This window comes from Spea bombifrons, chromosome 4 (assembly GCF_027358695.1).
Source record: "Spea bombifrons isolate aSpeBom1 chromosome 4, aSpeBom1.2.pri, whole genome shotgun sequence".
NCBI lineage: Eukaryota > Metazoa > Chordata > Amphibia > Anura > Pelobatidae > Spea > Spea bombifrons.
This window is the reverse complement of record NC_071090.1, coordinates 3334335-3355410: the sequence shown is the minus strand read 5'-3', so window position 1 is coordinate 3355410 and position 21076 is coordinate 3334335. Positions and strand designations below refer to the sequence as shown.

General features: G+C 42.6%; 1 protein-coding gene across 1 annotated transcript; it reads left to right on the top strand.

Moving 5' to 3' along the window:
• Nucleotides 1-2: 2 nt before the first annotated feature.
• Nucleotides 3-20629, top strand: NUP205 (nucleoporin 205). The gene is made up of 43 exons (XM_053462206.1): nucleotides 3-160; nucleotides 2099-2241; nucleotides 2531-2702; nucleotides 3117-3261; nucleotides 3636-3795; nucleotides 4227-4455; nucleotides 4906-5070; nucleotides 5598-5773; nucleotides 6365-6481; nucleotides 6837-6974; nucleotides 7130-7280; nucleotides 7574-7776; nucleotides 7957-8139; nucleotides 8298-8348; nucleotides 8788-8997; nucleotides 9346-9445; nucleotides 9529-9666; nucleotides 10085-10274; nucleotides 10641-10761; nucleotides 10994-11075; nucleotides 11447-11611; nucleotides 11820-11944; nucleotides 12065-12179; nucleotides 12439-12588; nucleotides 12998-13072; nucleotides 13403-13560; nucleotides 13657-13737; nucleotides 14014-14205; nucleotides 14506-14776; nucleotides 15170-15268; nucleotides 15484-15632; nucleotides 15713-15904; nucleotides 16249-16370; nucleotides 16556-16694; nucleotides 16809-16935; nucleotides 17298-17374; nucleotides 17843-17971; nucleotides 18477-18603; nucleotides 18735-18898; nucleotides 18992-19115; nucleotides 19329-19454; nucleotides 19679-19743; nucleotides 20322-20629. Exons 1-43 carry the CDS (start codon nucleotides 133-135, stop codon nucleotides 20472-20474), a joined length of 6027 nt encoding a protein of 2008 aa, XP_053318181.1. The 5' UTR covers nucleotides 3-132; the 3' UTR covers nucleotides 20475-20629.
• The last annotated feature ends 447 nt before the right edge of the window (nucleotides 20630-21076 follow it).

Sequence of the window (21076 nt, the reverse complement as noted above, 5' to 3'; positions counted from 1 at the left end):
GATTCGCAGAACTGTGCGGGCGACAGGTTATTCTCTGTGATTGTGAAGCACTTTGTAGAAGGTTCTTTTCAGGCACTGACTGGGCAGTCCAGCTGAAGACCTCTGCTTCCGCCCAGGAGGTTGGGTCCCAAGATGGAGTCTCCGTTGGCGGTAAATTCAGGTAAATTAAAAAAAATAATAATAAAAATATCTATACTGAGCGCGTGTGCACCGCTTACAATGTAGCACGAGGGGACGCGCCCGGAAACGGGGCGGCTTTTCTAGCTCATTGTTTTGACTGGGATTTTTTGGGGGCATTAGGGCAAAATGCCTACCCTGCACATGCTGTACACACAGTTACTGATGGAGGGGTATTTTGTCCCCAATAATTGCCCTCAAGTAAATTAAAATGGGACATTTTACCAGTTCAACTAACATAAGTGTCCCTGTTAAGTTAATAAAGTCCCTCTATGGGCCACAGTTCCCTGATGCCCCTCTTTCCTCCCCGATGCCCCTCTTCCCTCCCCTGATGCCCCTCTTTTCTAGGAGGTCAGAATGTTTGCTGGGTATGAGGGGATCGCAGGGTTCTACAGCCCTAAAAGCCCTGATAATGTGTATAGAAACGGCTTTATAAATGAAACGGGGTAAATAAAACCCATTATTCTTCTTAATGCCCCCCTCGGTTACACAAATACCCCGCGATGGGGCACAAAGTCTCATAAAAAGTAAAGCCCCAGCCACGCCCCTAACCACACCCCTTCAAAATAAAATCGTGAACTAATAAGTTACCAGAAGAGGACCCCTTCCCAACACCGCCTGAACCCCAATAAAGTTCTTAAAGGTAACGGTTGGGTGCATTTCCTGTATTTGTCGTATTCCCTTCATTTTTTCAATTTGTTCATTACCAGAATTGCATTAAATATGAGTTTCAAAAATATTGCGCTGTCTTCTTTTTTTTAACCCTGTCGTGAAAGATGACATGCCAGACCTCCAGCAAAAAAAAAATGTCCCAGGGTGCTCCAGAGCGATCACATTCGCCATTGGGGAAGGCAGCATGCCCCTCGTAGGATGGGTCTGTCCAAATCCTCCTGAGACCCTCTGAGCCCCCCCCTGCAGGCTGATCACGGTACTGCTATCAGCAATGGAGCCCTGCTTGCTGATCACTCTGTGATCAGTAATATATATAAAAAAATATTTCAAATATATTCCAAATTTAAAAATGCATAAAGAATAAAAATGTAATCACATTTTAAAATAATAGATTTCAGTGATGTCACCATGACATCATAAGGACAGCTATACAGTTTCAAGAAAATGTAAAAATTAAAAAAAACATATAAAGTAGATTAAAAATAGCTGCTCAAAACTCTCATGCCCCTCACACTAGAAATGTACGTTAAATATGCCCCTAAAGTGCAAAAATAAGAAAAAAGTGTAAACTGTAAGGGGGCCATTTTACAGATTAACACAAACAACACAGAAATGTTAAAACAGCTATTATAATAAAGGCTACACGATTTCAAAGACAGTCCGGTCACGAATGAGTTTGAACTGTTTTTGCCCCATAATGTTTTCCGGTAGCTGCATATCGGACAGTTCTCATTCTGCTATCTGAGCCCCAATCTACTAGACAGACTTCTTATCATACAGTCTGTGGGAAACAATAGAATGGCTCAGTCTTAATAACCCAGCCAGACACTCTGACTAATAAAAGTCTATGGAGGAACGGACTTCATTAGCACTGCCATAAAGCATCAGCTTAGTGTGGTGTTTGAGCCGGGAAAGTCACCCAAAATATCAAAATGACCGACTTTGGCCGCCTCCAGGTCTGCAGATAAAGGGAGTTTATTGGGACAAAAGGAGATAAAACCGAGTTTTTGTCACTCAGTGACTATATTGTATACAGCATATATACAGCATATATACAGCATATATATATATATATATATATATACTTTTAAGTTATTCCCCTCATTTCAGACATTTTTGGCGAGGTGATATATGCATAGGGTATGTGTCTGTGTGTGTGTGTATATATATATATATATATATATATATATATATATATATATATATATATAATTTATTTATTTGTTTTAACCCATGTATTGTGTTTCAGGGACTAGTCTGTGGGGTCCTTACAAAGACCTTTGGCACACCGTGGACAATGCGCTGCTCAGGCGACAACCTGACGCTATACAGCTACTGGACCTCGTCTTAAAGAAACACAAACCAGACTTCATATCCCTCTTCAAAAACCCCGTATGTATATATATAGTTACAGGGGATCTTGTTGGCTTAGTATTCAGTTTGGTATGGTCAATGGATTAAGCTTTCTGTTGTCGCCAGCCACACTCAATGTATAGAATCTGTAATTTATTAAATCTTTATTTCCCTTAAGTTTTATTTTATTATCCATTTTTTATTAGTTTTTATTGTATATTTTATTATCCATTTTTTATTTTTACGTTATTTATTTACCGGAGTCAAGAGAACGATCAAAAGACTTTCTAGCATAAATTTAGGAGGATGTTCAAATTTTACTTTCTAGCCAAAAAGTGCCCAGCAGCATGAAATGATTAAAAAAGCCAGCACAGAGGGCATCGCCATCATAGGCCAGCAGGGTTCCAGACTCCTTCCAGAGCAGCTCATCAAGGAAGCTTTCATCCTCAGTGACTTGTTCAACATTGGAGAGATAGCAGCTGTGGAGCTTCTACTCGCTGGTAAGCAGTGTTCCTTTTGGGTCGATCCCTAACTTTGTGTAAGGTGATGCAGACCACCTTGTGGGGTCACTCAGCTGTTTTCATAGGAAACAAGGACATTTCTGGCCATCAATTAGCCTTTTAAACTTTAACTTGGATCAGCGAACACAACGTGGCATTGGAACACAGGAATGATGGGAGTGATAAAGGGCCATTGGAACACAGGAGTGATAAAGGACCATAGGTGCTCCAGTTCCTAGAGGTCCAAATGTTGCCTGATATTTAAAGATTCATCAACATAAAGAAACATTTAAATGTATGCCACAAAGCTTCTTTCCTCCCCTGTGTTATATATTCCATTTTGTAATTGTTTTACCATGTTATTAAAGTAAAGGAGGTACTGTGTATCAAACAGGTAATATTTGTATTTGACAGGAGAACATCAGCAGCCTCATTTTCCTGGCCTGACACGAGGGTTGGTTGCCATTCTCCTTTACTGGGATGGAAAGAACTGTATCGCCAGCTCGTTACGCGCTCTCATGCAGTCACGCAAAGGCAAGACCTTCACCCTGGAACTCAGGTATTGCTTGGGCTAGACGCTCTCTCTCTTTCTCTCTCTCGTTGTCCCTTTCAAAACGTAATTATGTTTTAGGGCAGATTCTAGATCGGATTTTTCCTGGTTGATAATTTGTAAATATCACTTATACTTATGCTGTCTACTGAATAAAGGGATGATTCATCCAACTATTAGCTATTATATGAATCACCATCGGAGGAAAGCATACAGCGATGTCTCACCCGTGAGATCAGCAGACCTAAACCTTTCTTTGCAAAGTGCTTTGTGGTGCGTTGTGAAATTGCTCATTCCAAGGCCTTGTAGCGGTAAACGGTTTAAACAGAACCCGGGGGGGATTGTGTGCATCCCTTTTGTCACCTTTTTTTCTTCTTTTGCAGTCCGGAGTTGGTGTCCATGACAACTCGCTTCACCGATGATCTGATGGAGAACGGCCTGACTCACAAGATCCTTGATCTGCTCTCGCAAATTGACGTTAACAACGAGTTTGAGAAGCTGCAGAAAGAGAGGGGCTTGGGCAGTGAGAAACACCGCAAGCAGGCAAGACATGCGGGCTGTGGGGAGGATAAGAGCCCAATGACTCGATAAGTACAAACTATGGCTTCTGTTAGCCGGCTGTAGTTTGGTTTTATCAGTTCGAGTTTGCAAAGTTATGACATGAGTGCGGTTTATCTATCGGTCAAAATGTTTTTATTTAGAGTGGATCTGGCACATTCTTACCTTACTTTTTACAGTTCGATATCCTTAATTTATATGCACTTTTAGATATTAAACAAAGCATTCTATGTATGTAGCAGAAACCCATTATAAACCCGTCTTAACTTGCCATCTTCTCAGTAACTTGCTTCTACCCTTTGATGAAAGCGGCTTGGCTTCTTCACACTCAGAAGGCGTTAGTCTGTTGTATACGATCGTCTGTTTTTCTATATGAGTTTGTAAACTGGATTCTACGACTCCCTTTGGATCTCCAGGTTTCAGATCTAATCAAGGAATGTCGGAAATCGTTGTCAGAAAGCCTCTTCTTGTGGTCCTGTCAGTCTCCCCTGTCCAAGGAGAATACGCTGCTTCTGATCGGACACCTGGAGAAAGTCACGTTGGAAGCCGACGGCACGCTGCACGCTGTTAACCTGACCCTCCTCATGGCTCTCCTGTACTGCTTAGATGTAGGATTTCTGGATCAGGGGACGGAAGACCGAGAAGGTAAAATTCATTCTGCAAAATAGAAACCCTTTTGTGGTTTATTAGCTAGCATTTTTTTTCGTGGTCACTGATAGACATGGGCTTTATTTATCAGAACTATTGCACTTTTTTCCCACTTGGGTATATTTAAAGTTTAATTTTAAAAGGACCCTTTTTTAAATATGAATATAAGTTGTGTAGATGACATGCCCTCTCTAAAGTCTGTGTGTGTTTTGTTTCTTAACTCTAAATTTAAATATTTCTTAGGTTAGTTTGAGAATGAATGGTCTTCTGGAGCCAGAAGGGATTTAATCACTAAACTGTGAATTGGGGGGGGGGGGGTGATTAACCCTGACGTTTTTAATGACACATCTTGGTTTTTGTAATTGAGTTGGAGTGTGAAATTATTGGTGGTTTTCTGCATAAGCCTTCCAGTTACTTTACAACATCTTTTTCTCTGACGTCTTTTAGAACTGATTCATCAAACGCCTCTTCTTACCGAAAGGCAATACATAGCAGCCATTCACAACCGACTGCAGGACAGCCAGCCGTGGAAGCTCCCGGGCCTTCAGGCCACCGTCAGACTGGCGTGGGCGCTTGCACTTCGAGGGGTGTCTCAGTTATCTGAAGTCACAGGTAGGATGAGTAAAGGAAGCCAAATTTCACATGATTGATTCAAATACGTTTTCCTATACGTCATTGCAGTGTAATTCATGCATGATGTTATAAGTAATGCCATACAATATAATAGGAGACTGTTATTAGACTATTAATCGATGTGATTGGTGTTAATATCGGGGCATTTAAAAGGACATGATTAGCTGGAGACTCTGCGGCCCATCGTAGGTGGAGCCAATTTCAATGATGAAGAAAAAATAGCATATATGCCGGAGCAGAGTATACGTTTCATATATTTTCCAGCCATTTTAGCGCAATCCCATACTTCTCATCTCCTATATAAGTAGAGATTCAACTTGGGAGACCTCTAGAATAGCGGAGTGGGGGAATAGAGAGTACAAACAGTACAAGGTGAATCCAGAGACAGATACTATAGAGATATAAGTACAGGACCACGATTTTGTTCCATCACCATGCATTGCTTGTGTAACCCTTTACAATCAGATTTCTGGCATTTCAAACCCCCCCCCCATCTATTTCCATAGCATTGACAGAGTTTGCTGAAGCCGACGAAGGCATGGTAGAGCTGGCTATCGGAGGCAATGCCTTCCTTTTCCTCACAGATGCGGTGGTGGGGTCAGAAGGCTTCTGGCCGGAGGAATTCTTCATTCGCAGGGTTCATAAACTTGTTACAGATTTCCTCACGCTGATGCCTATGAAAGTAAGTTTCCTTGCAGTAAAGTTTCTCTGCTCAAGTGACCTGAAAGTCCAAGTTTTTAAAATGACCTGGACAGAGAACACCTTAATGGGTGTAGTCAGTAGAGATGTTTAGAAGCTCTGTTTAATACGAGGTTACAAAGTATTGTAGTCTGAGATCTCGGCCCTCTCTTATGGGGACAGTCCTCTCATCCTGAGCGTGGAGAATCCCGAGAATTACATAAAAATTGTCATACCTGATCCCTTAAAAAAGTTTTCTGTCTTTTTAATTGTTTTGTGTGACATTTAACCTAACCCTAGTTTTATGCTACAGAGATTATGCTTTAAAACCTGGTTTTAGCAGATAAAGCATTAAATTAACTTGATTGTGAGGCTAAATAATGACCTAAACGTCCTGTCTTGCGCAATAGCTTTATATTGGGTGTCCTTGCCTCATCAAAAGCGGTTTGGTAGTCTCATAACACTAAATAGCTGTATATTGTGATGCAAATCTATATGGGAATAACAATTTGAGAAATGCACACCCTATTTTTAAGACTGTCCCTTTTTACAGTCGCCTTTCACCGCATTGATTGAGATTCTCCGTTCTCTTTAGGTGAAGCAGCTGAGAAATCGGGCCGAGGAAGACGCCAGGTTGATCCACATGAGTTTCCAGATGGGTAACGAGCCCCCTACATCGCTCCGTCGAGATCTGGAGCACCTAATGATATTGGTAAAGTCACACGTTCAGTTTTTAACCGTCTGGAGTACATTGATGTTGTAGATGTTGGGTTATCACTCAGTTAGTGAGCTGCGTAGCCGCGTCTTTGTAAAATACATTTTATCGCCAGCGGTGGTACCTTTGTTGCTTTTTAGGTAAGTGGGCCCAGTGGTGTAGAACTTCTTCTTAGATCATATTTTCATATTCAGTCCCTTCTCCAAATTTCCTCAACTTGGAGGCAACCATTGTAAAATGAATGGGCAATTGATTTGTAGATTAGAAGATTTTTTGCTGGCTTAATTTAATCTGTTCATAGTCCCTTTCTCTTCAGGATAGTTAAGAGCTATGTCACTTGTAACCCTTGCAGATTGGGGATTTGTATAAGAAAGATCCATTCAACCTTGAATTGGCTTTGGAATACTGGTGTCCTTCAGAACCTCTCCAAACCACAACCCTGATGGGGTCTTTCCTTGGGGTAGCTCACCAGAGACCCCCGCAACGTCAGGTATGTTTCACAATTACAATTAAGTACCAAAGTTTAGACAATGTGGGTTCTTTAGAAAGGGAGTGCGCCATACAATGAATTGTAAATGCTGTTAAAAAAATGCTGAACTACCATATTTAGATTGCAGTGACTCAAATTATCTGATATTTTGTTAGGTTGTTCTATCAAAGTTTGTAAGACAGATGAGCGATCTGCTTCCATCCACGCTTTACATACCTTACCTGAAGATGCTGCAGGGTCTGGCCAGCGGCCCCCAGTGCGCACATTACTGCTTCAGTCTCCTGAAAGCCAACGGTGGGGGGCATGGTACGTAGTCTCTCTGGGCTGAGTATAACAACATTAGTAAGTCACTCTCCATGTAAGTAGCATCAAATCCGGATATTAATTTGCTACGTATACATTTTACTATTCTATGCGCTATATAGGTGTGTGTGTGTATATATGTGTGTATATATATATATATATATATATATATATATATATATATAGTATATTATTTCCAGTAAAGATAACCTGTTCCCAAATTCGATGTTTCTTATGAGGTCATGACTCTTGTCGTTATTTTAAGTCCTCATAGCCTGTTAATTTGGCCCCAGCAGATAACACCCAGGCAGGCGTTGGGAGTCCAGTGTCCTGGGAACACTTCTTCCACTCTCTCATGTTATATCACGAGCACCTGCGGCGGGACATGCCAAGCTCGGACAGCATACACCAGCGTCACCCGCTGCTCCGAGGAATCACCCAGCACGAGCTGGACGGGCTCACCGCTTGCTTGCAGCTGACCACCATAATCATCGAATGGGTATGTTACTTCTGGAAAGAGTAGCTGCTTATTTACCCCAACTGACACATTTATCTTATGCGTAATATTATGCGATTGTAGGCAACGGGTGTTTTATGCACTTGCGTTACCTTTTATGCATCAAATCACCCAGTTAATCTGATATTTGCACTCGTTACTCTTCTTGTACCTGCTGTCCAGAGTGAAAGCGCCAGACTGGCTCTCTGTGAGCATGCCCAGTGGATGCCCGTAGTTGTGATCCTTGGCTTACTGCAGTGCAGCATCCCACCTGTTCTCAAGGCTGAGCTACTGAACACTCTGGCAGCGTTTGGGAAGTCGCCAGAGATAGCTGCTTCTCTTTGGCAATCCCTGGAATATACCCAGGTATGTGACGAGCGTGAAATCTAGAGAATACGTCGGCCCTCTTTTTTTTTTAACAGCGATACCTTTTCAATAACCGTAGGGAAACCTTTCAGAATAAGGCAGCCACGCTTTTTAATATTCAGTTGCGATCAATTTATTTTTTTCTTTTCCCCAAACAGATTTTGCAAACTGCAAGAGTTCCGGGTCAGAGGCAAGCGACGGGCATCGAGGTATACGATAAAACCAAGTTATATTTACAAGAGCATAGGGACCAAATTGCTTTCTTCTGCCAATATGAGCAAACCCACGTGGCATATTTGATTAACCTCTAACGTATGTCTATTTGGTATTGGAATGGGAGTTTTTTTGTGATTTACTATGGATTTGCTTTTTTTTTGTACCGGATGCTCTGCAAATATCCACAGCTGTTTAGTAGAATCGCAGTCTTTAACACTCGGTTTTGATCCTTTTGTGATATTTTTATCCCATTTTGGTTAGAAATTTAATATCGTTTCCTCATCCCCAATTATTTTAGAATTTATGGGATACAGCCCAAAAAAAGTGATGCCCACTGGAAACAAAAATCTTTTGGCATTTCATCTACGGAGAAAGGAGACTTTATATTTGTCGCAAGTTTATTTTTGTGTTATTTTGTTGTCTCGTGGAAAGGTGGAACTGAATGAAATTGAGTCGCGTTGTGAGGAATACCCGCTGACCCGAGCATTCTGCCATCTGATCGGTACCTTAGTGGAGAGTTCTATTCCAGCCAACCTCGGGGCCGGTCTGAGAGCCCCTGGCTTTGAACCCTATCTCCAGTTTCTCCGAGATACGGTATTCCTCCGTTTCCACACCAGAGCCTACAGGAGACCCGCAGAAAAGGTGAACTTCCAAACCATGCATGGTGATCGAACTATATGCGGGAATAAAGTTAAAATTGTGGGCCTGTACTTATATCTCTATATTATCTGTCTCTGGGTTCACCTTGTACCATTTGTACTCTCTATTCCCCCACTCCGCTATTCTAGAGGTCTCCCAAGTTGAATCTCTGACTCTGGATTAAGCTCACCAGCCCTACACTGGGGTGGTGGGGGAATTTTGACTGGGTGCACCCTATGCATGTAGGTCTTGGGGGGGCTGGTTCAGCCATCGTGAGATGGAGTTTTTCAGCCGTTGGTCTCTTTTTAAAGGTCTGAGGTTGCACTGACTTGCTTTCTTTTGCCGTTTCAGTGGGAGGTCGCTGAAACCGTTCTGAACGTCTTTTACAAGCTCCTTAGAGACTACGAGCCCCAGCCTGAAGACTTTGTGAATCAGTTTGTGGAACTGCAGGGTAGGGTTCTTTTTTTCCCCCTCAATAATGGCTGAAAGTCTTGCAGAGGGAGACCCCATTTTTTACATTGTTTCTTGTTTTAGGGGAGGAGAGAGTCGCTTACAAACCCCCGGGTTTCAACCTGATGCACCATCTGCTCAATGAATCTCCCATGTTGGAGCTTTGCCTTGGCCTACTGGAAGAGGGTGTCACTCAGCTGGACACCTACGCACCTTTCCCAGGTAACACAAAAATACAGGAGAGCACAACCTAAAAGGCTTAAACATTCAGATTCCTGGGTGGCTGCTAGGATAATAATCAAAAAGTACACAAAACAAAGCAAGAAGTCTTTTATTCAGCGAACATACAACCAGGTTGTTCTCTGGTAACATCTAAAATATACAGTATTTTATTATTGGACTTTTTTTTATTTGGGATTGTTGCATCAACAAGGAATACAAGCTAATGCATAGATGCGTTAGGCTAATGATCAACGCGTTTCACATCGTCGTGTTACCTCTCCCTTCTCGATAATTAAAACGTTTCAAAAATATATTAAGACTTTTTCTTTGTCAGCTCTTGCGCATGTAAAATGCATTGGGGTTCATTCTCTTACTCGCTCAACCGTACGGTACGGAGTCTAACGTTCTCTTAACGCAGGTAAAAAGCATCTGGAGAAAACCGTGGCGTATTGCTTCATGCTCCTTAATCTGACGCTGCAGAAGGAAAATCTTTTCATGGATCTGCTGCGGGAAAGTCACCTGTCTCTGATTGTCACCCCCTTGGAGCAGCTCCTGCAAGGCATTAACCCTCGCTCCAAAAAGGCAGACCACGTGGTGAATATTGCTAGGTGAGTGTGAACGGACTCTTCGCTATATCACGAAACAGGGAGGTATTGGTGTAGAAACATAAGATCGAAAATATACCCCCAACGTTTGAGGTTTGATACCTTCGTTGGATGTTGGGGTGAAGGGTTGGGCCATAGGAGGGCCAGAGGCAGTACTGCCGACCTATGTCATGGCACCTTGTGACGCTTTATTTTAGAGCGTTTCAATGTGGAGGAATGGGGGCTGCAACAATACAGACACCCCCCCCCACATCGATTTACTGCTCCTTGGGCCATCAAGAAAGAGGACCACCCAACCAGCGCATAGTCCCTGCTGTCTGTAAAAACAGTGCCTATTGCGTTAATTTAATCGAGCTGTTTCTTCGGCAGGTACCTGTACCACGGCAACGATAATCCGGAACTGGCCTTTGAGAGCTCAAAGATTTTATGTAGTATCTCCTGTAATCCAAACATCCAAGCGAAACTCGTAGGAGACTTCACCCAGGACCAGGTAGGAGATCTCTGAGGTCTGATTTGAAAGCCCAATGATGTTGCGTTCATTAATGCCTTCATTTACCTGTAACCTGATTAATTGCATCACACGTCAGCTGACTCTACCTTTAGATTCAACTACCAATAGCCACTCACAGTTCAGATTTGCACCAGCACGCCTGACCTGTCCGCTGGGCAAAAGAGGTTAATAAATGTGACCGTAACACATTGCTGTGTCCTGGTTCCTGCAGAAAGTTAGCGAGAAGCTGATGGCCGGGTTTGTGGAATGTCTGGACAATGACGACTCGGAGGAGTTCGAGAACCCTATTGAGGGTGAGTATAATCCCGTTGGTTTACAGGAACCGGTTAACTCCATGGGATTTAATGTTCTTTAATTCCCTCGGTCACCATGTGTCATAGTCTTTGCCACCTTTACACCACCAAGTCAAATCTCCCATTGGGTTATGGGAACGCGTGCCTAAAAAGACCTGGACCTAAAGCAGATTTACAATAGTTAATAGTTTAATGTTGATGGAAACGAATACTCTTTATTGGAACCTTGTCAGCCGGTTGCTAAACCTGATCCTCCATCGCATTCTGAGTGAGGGTGTTCTTGGAAGCAGCAGATCCAACAGCAAAAAAGCTGAAACCGGCAATCATTTTTAGTTAAGAGTTTTCTTATAAACTTCTGTTTAAACCTCCAGATACCGAAATAGAGAAGAAACGAGGGGCGCTCCGCCACAAGACTAAAATTCACATCCTTAACCTCCTGATCACCTCGCTGGAGATGAAACCCCCCAACCTTGCCCTTTATCTTCTCGGCTTTGAACTGAAGAAACCTGTCGGTACCACGAACCTTCAGGACTCAGGTATTGTGGGCACGCTAGCCGAATATCGCTTTATTTCATGAGAAGGTAGAGCGTACAATTGCCCGTGGGTTGATCTACACGGAAACTGGGCTTTTGCGTTGGTATCAATGGTATTCCAGTCATCTAGAATTCTCTGTCAGTGCATCATCCAAGGCCGGTTTCCGGTATTTTTAGGGTGCCTTCTTTAAAAGTGGTTCCTCTTATGCAGGTGTATTAGGATGCCCGAGAACCTGTCTGCATTCCATTTTGAATATCCTAGAACAGGGAACAAAAGAGCGGGCCGGCCCGACCGCAGTATGGGATACTCCGCAGCTTGCCGAACTCTGTTATCAGGTATGTTCCTCGTTTTGTTCCCTTCACTGCTTTATTTTAATCACGCTTTAATCCTAAAACATCCCCATGTAGTGTTTATTACATGCGTAATAATGCAATCATCTTAATGTCGCTGTGCAGGTTATCTACCAGCTCTGTGCCTGCATGGAGACCTCCGGCCCCACCATGCGCTACCTCCGCACAAGCCAAGACTTTCTGTATACTCAGCTCCAGCACCTTCCCTTCTCTGTGAAAGGTAAACACCCTGCGGATAAAACAAACTAATTATTATTATTATCATCATTATAATTAAGAGTTTATCTTCATAATACAACAGGCCCCCTTTTATAATTTTTTTTTTTGTCTTTTACATTCTTTCAGGTGCATATATAATTTAAAATATTACCCTGTTACCCTTAAATTGCTTGTATATTCAGTATATGATCACGATAGAGAGTACACTAATTCCTTTTCAGTTAATACGGCTCCTGTCTTTAAATTTGTTTTGCTTCTAGAGCATGAGATTTCCGCCTTGAATCAAATGTCTTGGCTCATGAGGACGGCTTCCATAGAGCTTCGGATTACGTCGCTAAATCGCCAGCGTTCCCACACACAGAGACTTCTGCATCTGCTCCTCAACGACATGCCCGCGAAACCCCACGCAGGTTCGTACCAAGATTGACGTCTTATAAATAACCGCACGGGGTCCTGTTTGTCTGACGCGGGATGTAGTCTGATGATATCGGGAGTGATAACTTGCAAACGGCTGCCTATTGCCGTTATACCAATAATCCAAGCCACACTTGATTTATCGGCAAAAGATATATAAATAATATATAAAAAAAACCCAAATTCCTAATTTTACACGCTTGTCTCAATTCTCGGACGGCGAAAACTATTCTATTCTGCGAACTGATAATATGAAATCTATGTATGCAGGTACAGTCTAAAACTGAATCGTGTTTATTTTAAACATTCGTAAATACTTTGACTCTTCTCTGTCTAATGGTTAATGATTTCTTGCGCTATTTCATCAATTTAAATTAATTTTATGTGAAAATCTCTCTATAACAGCTGACGGGGAAGCAAGTATGGATGAAGAAAGCCGGGTTTTTGGTGTCTCTTTTTATTCCGACGTCACTTCGAAAGGCTAGTTTTTTTTTTTATTCCATTCTTTTCTTGTCTTCTAATTTTTTTCAGACGTTGCCAATAGTGTTAAACTACAACTCCCATGACTCTCTCCATGACTCTCTGCAGCAATATGATATCTATAATTACAGTGCCAAGTCTTAAACTCGCATGCTGCTGGGCTTGCATATTAACAGCAGTGACCCTTTTTGTAAATTAAATATCGGCTTTAAGCACTCAGAGCTAACGTAATGGTTATTTGTATAAATATGGATACATTGATGATCTAAAAACTATAAAAAGACCCAAAAAAAAGCAGCGGATCGAGATTTTTATTTCTTTTTCTTGTAGTTCGTAGGAAAATCCTGAACATCTTGGCCTCCATAGACTTCAGCCAGGAGATCCCGGAGCCCTTACAGCTGGACTTCTTCGACCGCAACCAAATAGAGCAAGTCATAGCTAACTGTGAACACAAGAATCGCAGGGGCCAAACCGTATGCAATGTGAAGGTGCGCGCCCCCCACCCCCGCTCTGCAATGACGTACAGCCTCACTGGAGCATTACAAGTGTTTATTAACGTTCTATGATTTTATTTATTTTTTCAGCTTTTGCACCGGGTTCTGGTCGCAGAGGTAAATGCTCTCCAAGGAATGGCAGCCATTGGACAGAGACCTCTGCTCATGGAAGTAAGTGGTGGGGGAAAGGCTGGTTTCCCATGGAAAAGTGGGGAGGATCTGTCTTGTTGGGTAAGATGCAGTCCTTCTAATATAACTTCAAGATCTCCATAGCCAAGGGGCTACCAGTTAGCAAAAGCTGATCTCCTTCTTTTTTGGGGCCCCCCTTTTACCACCATCCCTCCGCCATGTTTAAAGCTGGCGAGTCCTGCAACACGTTCAGAGAATATTAATCTTTGTTGACCGTTGCTTTCGAGGTTGTGTTTGATCTTTGCATTATTCCTACAGGAGATAAACACTATCCTTCAGTACGTGGTGGAAAGGAACCGGCTTCTACAGTGTCTCCACGCCAAGCGTCACGCGCTGGAGTCCTGGAGGCAGCTGGTGGAAATCATTCTGACGGCCTGTCCCCAGGACCTCATACAAGCCTCGCAGCGCCAGCTGATCATCAGAGACCTGCTTCAGGACGTGCACAACAAGGTAAACGAGCCACGGGGACCATACTAAGCGCTTCGCTTATCCTGGGGTAGCCTGCGAGTCCCATCTGCGGTTGGGCAACAAATACCATGACTCTCAGCTTATCTGCCTAAAGTCACGGTTCAGTCTAACGCTGCGTTTGTTTGAACCCCTGGACCCTTTACTGTAGTTTAAATCTGATTTATTTACTGTTCAGTATACAGGGATTTGCGTTCAGTAAACTCTCTCCTCCAATAGGTTGTTTTTATTTATTTATTTTCTTCTAAATGCATTTTTTTTTATTTCTTTTTTTTTTGTGTATAGATCCTGGATGATGATGCCACACCTGAGCTGATGCCGGTAGTGGCCGGAGTCGTTTTTACCTTGACCGCTCACCTAAGTCAGTCGATCCGTACCGAGCAGAAGCAGCCGCTGGCGGCCCCAGGGTTGAGCCAGTCGCAGTACGTCCCGCTGCTGGACGACCTCTTCGCGGCACCTCCTGGACCCGAATCCCTGTTTTCGGGATATGCCTCCATTGGAGAATCCTCGCTTCACACAATCCTTCAGAAGCTGCTAGAGTTCGTCCTGAAGACAGGTGCGTGTTTCCATCGTGGATATGCTTTTGCTTTTCTGTATTGATCTTTGTATTCAGATTATATTTCTTTTCATCGCCTAGTTGAAGAATATTAGTCTATAATGATCTCTTAAGATCATACAGAAACAAGTGGATGCACTTAGGAGATGTAATTAGCATAAATGACATTTCCTAGTCTTTTTGAGGATTCTTTGTACATAACACCGTACAGATGTTTAATTTTCAAGTTTAAAAAAGGAGGTTTCAGGTTTTTACCTCTTAAACATTATTCCATCTCTCTAAACATTATTATGGGGTTGGGCATTAAGAACATTTTTGTGCAAACATGTAAGGAATGTTGTGTTAAAACCTTTGAAAATTAACTTTGGCTTTTTTGGGGTATGTATTAAACAGGCGGGGGCTACCAGCGAGTGCGGGCTCACCTGTACGGATCACTGTTGTATTACCTGCAAATCGCACAAAGACCTGATGAGCCGGACACTCTAGAATCAGGTGAGTGAGCTTTCTGTCCCACTTAAACTCTTAATTGAATCTGTCACCCCCCCTTCCCAAATATTACATTTTTCCTTAATGCTAAACCCAACCGTTCCCTTTTAATCAGTGATAAACTAGTAACTCTAGAATTAACTGTAATCCCAGTGTAAATCCTCTTGCCATTACCATTTATAAATATACATTTGCGATGGTATACGTCCTTAAACCCTCAGCTCAAAATACAATGTGGGAGCGACTGACCGCCCCGGAAGATGTATTCGCCAAGCTCCAGCGGAAAAACCTCTCTATTTTTGAGAGCTACGGCACGGCGCTAATGGAGGTTGTTTGCCGAGATGCCTGTGACGGCCACGAGATAGGAAGGGTAAGTGTCGCTTTAAAGTGATAATTGAGTCCGTTTTAATAACTCTGGTTGACCCCGAACCCTGTTATATCCTTTTGCAGATGCTAGCGCTTGCTCTGCTGGACCGGATCATCTCGGTGGACAAGACACAGCAGTGGCTCATATATATTTCCAACAGCGGCTATTTAAAGGTCCTAGTGAACAGCCTGGCGCAGGATGACGGGACCTTGCAGAACCTGCTCAATCCACAGCCGCCTCTGCTGAAGGCGCTGTATATATACGAATCCAAAATGGTACAAACTTATCTGTGTATACAAATCCAAAACGGCACATTCAGCAGATTCTAATAATAACCATTATTGTATAAATGTGACAAGGTTCTGCAACCATTGGCTTCCTGCTGGGTGTCATGGGAGTTATCCTCTGTCAACTGAACTTGGTCTTCTCTCTATTTTAAGTGCTGTAAAATGTATTTTACTTTTTAGTAGCTTGCCTCTTACAATTTGTGTGTTGCTCACAATGCATTGTTCTTAAGCACAGGGTCTCCAAGGTGTATGAATGCTTTCTAGGATCTCCCATCTTAATCGCGATTCCTATATTGCTGGCTAACAACTGATAATTCCGTCTGGTCTCTTAGGCGTTCCTGACCCGTGTGGCTAAAAGTCAACAAGGAGCCCTGGAGTTACTGAGGAGTGGAATCATCGCTAACTTGGCATCGTTACGTGTGTTTGGAATGCGTCCCGAAACCAACTCCCATGGGTTAGTAACAAGGCATCGGTCTGTATCAATATATATTTTATCACAATTCTAGTAAACTGTTTCTAAGTTATTTGTATCATTAACAGCCGAGCAGCTGCAGCGTTGAAGCCCGTCCTTCCTATTTCCATGTTATGTCTAAAACATTTGAATAAACTCTCTGATTGTGCTTCTTGTCTTTTTCTCAGTGCGTTTGGAATGAGAGAGGCCTCTGCGTTCATCCCCGGTCCTGTGGAAAGACACAGACAGATCTTACTACCTGCGCTTCAGCTCTGTCAGGTGATCCTGACCTCTAGTACCGCTCAGCCGTTACAGGCAGCTGGACAGGTAGGTTTTTAATACTCAAGACTAAAGATCACTGCTAATGTCTAAATGCCAGTTGCATTGTGCTCTAAGGATGCATTCACCGCTCCATCTATAATGCGTTTACTCATCTCTCAGGTCTTGCAGTTCCTGGCTACTCATTTGGACACGATACATGCGATACTCAGGAGCCCAGAAGGAAGTCTCGGCTCCTTGCAGGAACTTGCTTTACTTACAGGCATCATCAGTAAAGCTGCGCTCCCAGGTAAGGATGCGGAATAAGTCTTACCAACCCCAATCAGCGCATTAACGTAATCCTAAATTCTTGAGTGCTTTTGAATACTTTTTAATTTGCATTAAATGGGTACTTGACTGTGTACCTGAATTTGAGGGAACACCCCACAATTAAGGCGTTTATTCTTTAAACCATGAGGCTGCAAGCAAGATGAAAAAATTTTGATGCACCGGTGCTTGCCCTGCATAATGCATGGTTGAATAAGTGAGATTGCATGCACGGGCTCCCACTGCGTTCTCCTATATTCTCCATATTAAGTGGTCTTGAACAATTCCGTTTTAGTCTCATAGATGTGGCTTCCAGGTCATTTATCGCATGTTTGTGTTTTGAAGGTGTTGTCACCGAGATGGACAACAATGTGAACGAGGGGTCATTGATGGAATTTCAAGGACATATCAGACGTTTCCAGGTAAAAAAAATAAAAAATATATATATATATTATATATATATATATATATATATATATATATATATATAATATATATATAGTAAATGCTAATCATTACTGCTCAGCATGGATGTGCATTCCGTGTTGAACTAGTTACAATACACCATAATACGCATGTTCTACTTACACATTTCATCGTTCCCTTTACATTTTATAGGCCAAAGGGGCAAGATGGCTAATTCCTGCACTTATATGCTTTTAAGGGAGCTCAAAACTGTTACTGTGGATTTTAAGGACACTTCAGCCATTATATGCGCATTAATTTGACGGCTGGACCCTTTTTAATTATTTTCGTGGAAATGGGTGGATGGATTTTTGCAGAATTCTGCTTTAACGTTTGCCGTTGCTTTTAATGAAATGTGTAATATCGGACTGTGAATTAGCTTTAGTATTTGTTGAGATTGTTACGGTTCTCTTCCTCCTCCGCAGCGTCAGTGTCTTGGATTACTGAACCTTTTTGGTGGGTCCGACAAACTCCGTCAGTTCTGTCTGCAGGACGACCTCTCTCAGGTGGACAGGGCCAGCAAGAGAGATGAAATGGAGCTCGCCGTACAGCAGGTGAGACTTTGTCTAAAAAAAAAAAATAACTGTGGGTTGGAAAAAGTATGTGAACCCCCTAGTCTGATCACTTCAACAAAAGCTAATTGGAGTCAGGAGTTGGCAAACTTGGAGTCCAATGAATGAAACCGAATTGGAGGTGAGTTTTAGAGGTACTTTGACACATTTTAAGTTTGCTCTTCTCAAAAAACATTTGATTTTTTTTAAACCTATTCTAGTTTACTATAAAGTTTTCAAGCTCATAAAAAAGAGCATTAACCCTTCAAATGAGAACCCTTAACTTTGCTCATAATTTACAAAGAAAGATGGGCAGTCCTGTCTCTGCTGCCAGGTGTCAGATCCAGCCACCTGGTAACCTAGAAAGGAGCCCGTTGTGTGACTTGGGTATATATCCACTGCTTGTAGTACATTAATTAGCGCATATGCCCTGTCTCTGGTGATGTATTATGCTGGAACACGCGTGTCAGTATGTTTGGACCTTTCTAAACGCTCTGGTGTCTCCTAGATCTGTTCCAATGTCATGGAGTACTGCCAAGCCCTTATGATACAGAGCTCGCTGACCTTCACGCAGTCCGCCTGCCTGTTCACCCCCAGCCTGATCGAAAGCACCAGCAGAGACGGCTCCAGGCCAGGTAAGGACATCGTCTACCAGCCAGTATCGTTATTTTGGGGGGTGGGGGGCTGCATTGAGAATTCTAGAGATGTCTTAATTTGGCTTAATGTTTATTATCTTGTTGATTAATTGCCTTCTATTCTTTCCCAGACTCCCTATCTGTCCTTCAATCCTCCCGCTTACCCGGCTTGGGAATTGTGTTCTACTTGCTGAAGCAGAGCGCCAACGACTTCTTTACGTATTACGACATCCACCGGCAGAGCGTCGGTAAACTGCAGAACGTGGAGCAGCTCCCGCCGGACGAGATTAAAGAGGTGGGCATTCCATACTATAGCTTCATTCGGGGGCTGCATTCAGCTTAATCCATTTCACCGTCTGCATTCATCTGTATTTATTTTAATCCATAGCTGTGTCAGGCTGAGGTGTCCATCGGCATGGATAAAATGTCCACCACGCAGAAGTATGCCATAGCCCGACGGCGACTGGTTAAGCTCATCAACAACAGAGCCAAGCTTCTGTCTCTCTGCTCATGTATCCTTTTTATTGATCATTACGAGATCTCGGCCGAGCGAGCAAGTGTAGGGTGTAGTCTTCGCTATTCTGGAAGCCACAGATGGTGTGGGTAATCTGTTCAAGCCACTGGAAGCCGTGTCTAGTTTGCGTGTTAAGTGGCTTGAGTGTTAAGGGGGTATTTATTGTATTTTTTTAATTGTGTACACGATTCTCCTTTACCGGACGCCACAGATACTATAGAAACTTGTTTGTTCGTTCTTTGGTGGCACCTGGAGTATTATTTGCTTCACTGCACCCCGAGCGATCCGCAGGATTCTCTCTTTTCAAATACTACCTTCGGCAGCAGAAGATTTCAGGGTAAGCCATTTTATTACGCAGATAGTAAACGAGACGGCGTTATAATTCTTCGTTTCACGTGGTACAACTTAGACCAGACCGGTGTCTAGTAAGGAGCGGGAACGCTGTCCTTTGTACACATCTTGTTTCCCTTTGACCTCTTAATAGAAAAGGTTTACTGTTTAAAATGCTTATTAAAGAATAAAATAACGCCAATAACTGGCTTTTGGGTGTTTTCTTTGCAGATACACTAAATACAGATCCCAACGCGGATAAGCGCAACAGAGTAAGTCAGCAGGACCTCGACATGGTGAGTGATATCGAAATACGTGCTTTTGGAAGGTTTAGATTACCCAATAATACAGAAATATATTTTAATATTGTTGCCATTAATGGTTGCTCGCGTTTTCACTTGACTGATATTTGCTTCCCTCGTCTTCATCCTTGCCCGTGTCACAGCTGAGCCTCCATGTCATGGCGGAGAGAGCTGGCCATTTATTGCCCCCACTTTGGAAATGCTTTCCTCCTCCTTTCATTAATGTGGTCCAAAAAACAAAAACCCTGGTACAAGCCCCCCCCGTAGAAATATACATTTCTTCATGCTTTTGTGTGCAAAAAAACCACACAACCTTAACGAACCCTTCTGCCTGATAACTTTCCTTACTAGTTGTTTAGGGTGAAGAATTGTAGCTCCCCAGAAAGCTGAAACTAACTTAATTTACCCTTTTCGTTGCCCCCAGATTAAACTGAATAGATGCACATCATTTTATACCCCCTACTACGTTATCTCCCAGCCCCGTGCCCTGTATATTTCCAATATGTGTATGGTTCTTTAATCCTTGTCGGTGTAGTGATTTGGAAATGCATGTTTTTTTTTGTTTTATGCAGCTGAAGGCTGAAGGGGCAAATCTCTTCGGGGAAACTCTGCAGAAGCGACTCTTGGACATCGAAAGCCTCTACTGTAAAGTGCGATCCCGTCACAGTTTCATCCAGGCGTTGGTCCGGAGGATAAGAGGTCTCTTAAGAGTATCGAGGGGTTGACTGTACCCCTCCCAAAAAATAAAACTTCAGATTATCTTTCCGGTTTCTAAATTATGGACTTTTTCACTTTTTTTGAACCCAAATGAAAAAAGTATATTATGTGATACGTTTTATACAGAGACAAATTAAAACACGTACAACTTCAGTCTCATGAATTTGTAGTTGTGGTTACGTTGTATTCTACGGTAACAGTTATCAGAGATTCTGTCTCTGTTCCTTATGCATTCCAATCTTGGTAAGCTTTTAAATAAAGAGTTAAAGGGACAGTTTACGGTCCCATACGTCCTCGTCAATGCATATTAAAGTACCTTGTAGCTTACAAGCTTAAATACGTATATTAAATACTAAGTATTGTGTACTTTACTATGTATTCACTAACTGTAGGGGGGGGTTAAAAAAAATTGAGAAGCTGCAGCCACTCCCTCTGCAGGCTGTTTCACACCACTTTTTAAAGTATCCAATCAGTGGAAGGGGAAAGTGTTCCCATTGAAATCAATGGAACCACTTTCTGCGTCTATATGGGGGTTGTTAGACCCCTGAAACTCTAGCGTAAGCTGGTTGCCGGTAAGTGCGGGTACTAGAGGGTACTAAAGCATCCCATT